Source organism: Helianthus annuus, chromosome 14 (genome assembly GCF_002127325.2).
Source record: "Helianthus annuus cultivar XRQ/B chromosome 14, HanXRQr2.0-SUNRISE, whole genome shotgun sequence".
NCBI lineage: Eukaryota > Viridiplantae > Streptophyta > Magnoliopsida > Asterales > Asteraceae > Helianthus > Helianthus annuus.
This window is the reverse complement of record NC_035446.2, coordinates 88,740,380-88,743,998: the sequence shown is the minus strand read 5'-3', so window position 1 is coordinate 88,743,998 and position 3,619 is coordinate 88,740,380. Positions and strand designations below refer to the sequence as shown.

At 37.9% G+C, this 3,619-nt stretch overlaps 1 protein-coding gene across 1 annotated transcript; it reads left to right on the top strand.

Annotated features, from left to right (window-relative positions):
- Positions 1-1,079: 1,079 nt before the first annotated feature.
- LOC110906919 (monothiol glutaredoxin-S2) lies at positions 1,080-1,388 on the top strand. The gene has a single exon (XM_022151977.1). It carries the CDS (start codon positions 1,080-1,082, stop codon positions 1,386-1,388), a length of 309 nt encoding a protein of 102 aa, XP_022007669.1.
- Positions 1,389-3,619: the final 2,231 nt, after the last annotated feature.

Genomic DNA, 3,619 nt, shown 5'->3' with positions numbered 1-3,619 from the left:
CAGTCTCTCGCTCTAGTTGTGAATCTGAATATCGTGCCATGGCCAATACTGCAGCTGAAATCATCTGGCTTACTCACCTTCTTCGAGAACTACATGCTCTACCTATGGCTCGTCCGACTTTGCTTTGTGACAACAAGAGTGCTATTTTCTAAGTCAAAACCCGGTTTCACACAAACGTGCAAAGCATATCGACATTGATTATCGTTTCGTGTGTGAGCTTGTTTCCTCTGGTCGTCTCTACACAAAATTTGTTCCATCCAATCTCCAGGTTGCGGATATCTTCACTAAAAGTCTCTCAAGACCTCTCTTTGAAAAACTTCGCGGCTTGCTTCGTATTGGTCCCCCACCTGTTCGATTGACGGGGGTTAAAAGCATAACGTAAATCATGCTAATGATTTACGAAATCATCTCTACGATTATGTGTATTTATTGTATTAAATTTGTATTATTCGGTTTCCTAGTATAGGTTGTTTGAATCCCTATATGTTGTAAACGTATTGTATTTTTATAATTGAGAGATTGAGTTTTACAATTGGTGACTGGTGATCGGTTGCAGGGCGCTTTCACCTTGTACTACTTGTCTCCTATGTGTTGGCGTAGTATCGCCCCGCAGGAGTAGCCCGCGAGGGATCGTCATGACCAGTTGGTTGTTTTTTTGGCTTAGGTATGATTATGGTATAGCTCGATGGCAAGAAACTACCCGATAACTCTTTAAGAGATGAAGACCTGTTTAATAAAAACTTGCCCTACCAAAACCAAGGAGTCATGCTTGCAACAACCACTTACTATATGGAGTCAAGAACTATTCATGAGGATCTTATACAAGAAAAAAGAGCCTGATAAAAAATCAGACCATATCTCATAAAATAAGAGATCAATATACACAATCTTTGAGGATATTAATGACCACCTTTAGGCTTTAGAATATTATAACATCGATCTGCAATCTTGCTCTAGTGACATTCCATATAAGATCAGTGTCAAAAGGTGATCTTGAAAATCAACCAAAGACTACTTATATGATCCATATATAGCCTCCATGGCAGTTCAAGTTGTATCTTGAAGTTATCCTGTAAAAAATGGCCATTGTGACGCGATTAATAAATGATAAGGCCGTGGTTATATTCAGTAAGCGTTCGTGTTGTATGTGCCACAGCATTAAGACGCTGATATGCGGCTTTGGGGCTAACCCAACGGTTTATGAGCTTGATGAACTCCAAGAAGGTCAAGTACTAGAAAAGGAACTCAAAGCTTTAGGGTGTAAGCCATGTGTGCCAGTCGTATATATAGGACATGAGCTGGTTGGTGGAGCCACTGAGATCATGAGCCTGCATCTTCAAGGCAAGCTGGTCCCAATGCTCATCAAAGAGAGAGCTATATGGCTTTAGTAAAAGAACTATAGCCATAAGGCCCATAATAACACCATTTTGTTAAGCTATGATACACTTGAGAAGAATCATGAACAAGAGCATATTTATTAGTTACTAGTTAGTATGCCAGCTGACATTTTGTATTGCTATTTGATGCATGATCATATATGTAACATAATTGGTTTCAGTCGCTTTTCTTTTTACTGTTTTTTAAATGCGATGTTTCCCTGAGGCTCAAACTCCTGACCTTCAAGGGGTGCTCTACTTTAACTCTAAAGGCTTTGCCATTTGACCCAACACCTCAGCCGTATCTTTTTTTACTTGAGAACAATCATGAATCAATAAAATAAAACATATTCCTCAAGTAGATTTTTGTTCATTTTAGCATCAAGAACTTGCTCATTTTACACCACAAATCCTCATACATCTTTTTAGAGTGTTAACAAATTGGATTTTACACCACTATGTACAACCTAACTATATCTATCTTTTTAGAGTGTTAACAAATGATTATAACTTTAGTATATTTAATTTATTTTAATTTTTGAAGGTACCTTGTTATTTTAAACACTATCCTCAATCTAATATCACCCAGGACCCTAAACCTATTAAGTCTAGGGGTGAGCAATAGCCGAACCCAAATTAATCGAAAGTCGGTTATTTTTTCTACCATCGGTTAACCGAATTTAACCGAACCGAACCATTTATATTTCATATATTTCTAGCTTTTACACCTCCATTTCGCGTATTTCTTGTTTTATACTTTCATTTCATGTATTTCTAAACAAAATTATTAGCTCTTGTTTGATTTGGTTATCAACCGAATCGAAAACCGACAAATTAACTGATGACTTCGGTTATGGATACGATTAATACTAATAACGAACCATGCACACCCTAAATTATTAACCATCCTAATAAGTTTCTGGTTGAATTCTAAATTTGATTATGCTTTCTTTCAGTTTCATCTGCATAAAATATTCATTGTATAGAAGGAAAAAAAATAAAAAAAAAAAAAAAAAGTTATAGTTGGGCCAAGAAGGAGTCCACCTTAGCCAAGAGAAAGGGTGAGCTATCTGTGCATCCAGGGGTTACAAACACTCTGGCTTTTGGTGATAACCTAAGCCACACCACATTTGGGTTTTTGGGCTTTTCTTTCCTAGCCACATTTGGGCTGGATTCACAGCTCTAGTCAAGGCACCACCAAACCTTGCTAGGCTAATCACTTGACACCATAAATTTATGGGGCCAAACAAACACCTCACAGCATGGCCGCATGGATCCCTCCACAAACTCCTGGAACCAAAGTGGCCCCTAGCTCTTGACCCTCCATATAACTTTAATGCCCCACTTGGGTCACAGGCCCACGTAACTGAGCCCGGCATTGTCAGTTGTCAGTATGTGTTTTAAAAATAGCACTTTGGTTGTTTCTTCTTCCGATGTGGGACTTTTAGTATTGACCAAAAACATCATATTTTAGAACCAACAGGTTTTAACATTCTGAAACAATTTTTAACTGGAAAAACTTTTGTACATGTATTGTTTGTCATGCCGAGTGATTGAACAAGGGTAACCTCTCGAAACATATGTTTTTTCTCGGTTTTGTTTAGAGGTTCGGTTGGATGGTTGTGGGTTTGATCAGGAGGTGTGTTCCGACTTATCTGGTTAAGCGAATGAACAACCGTTCACTACGCCCGGGTGTCTTCCTTTGCGCAAAGTCACGGATGTTGAAATGAAGTTAATGACTCGATTTAGAGTCGAATCAGCAAAGCTAAAAGACCAAACCCAGAAACAAGTGCCAAATGTAATATGAGTACTTTTACATGTGCATCTGTTTGGTATTTGCAGATGGTATTTTTTGTCAAGCTAAGTGATAATCTAAATATTTAAAGTAAGGGCTCGAACGCGCATAACACGTCTAGTTTCTTTTTGGTTTTAAACTGAAATCGAATTACGTTGTTGGGTTTCGAGTTTATCGATTCGATTAAAACTAGGGGATTCTAATTACATCTATTCACTACTGCACTGATTGGCATTTGTAATTGTAACAGCATTTTGTGTCTGAAAAACGGTCGCAAAACTAGTGACCGTTTTGATACCAAAATCACATCACAAATTAGCGACCGCCACCAATCTGCATATTTTGTGACCACTTAAATTTACAACAGTAACTTATTTGATCACATTGGAACTTATGGTTGGCACTTTGTATATCACATAATAAGTTACAATGTTGGAATCAAGCGTCC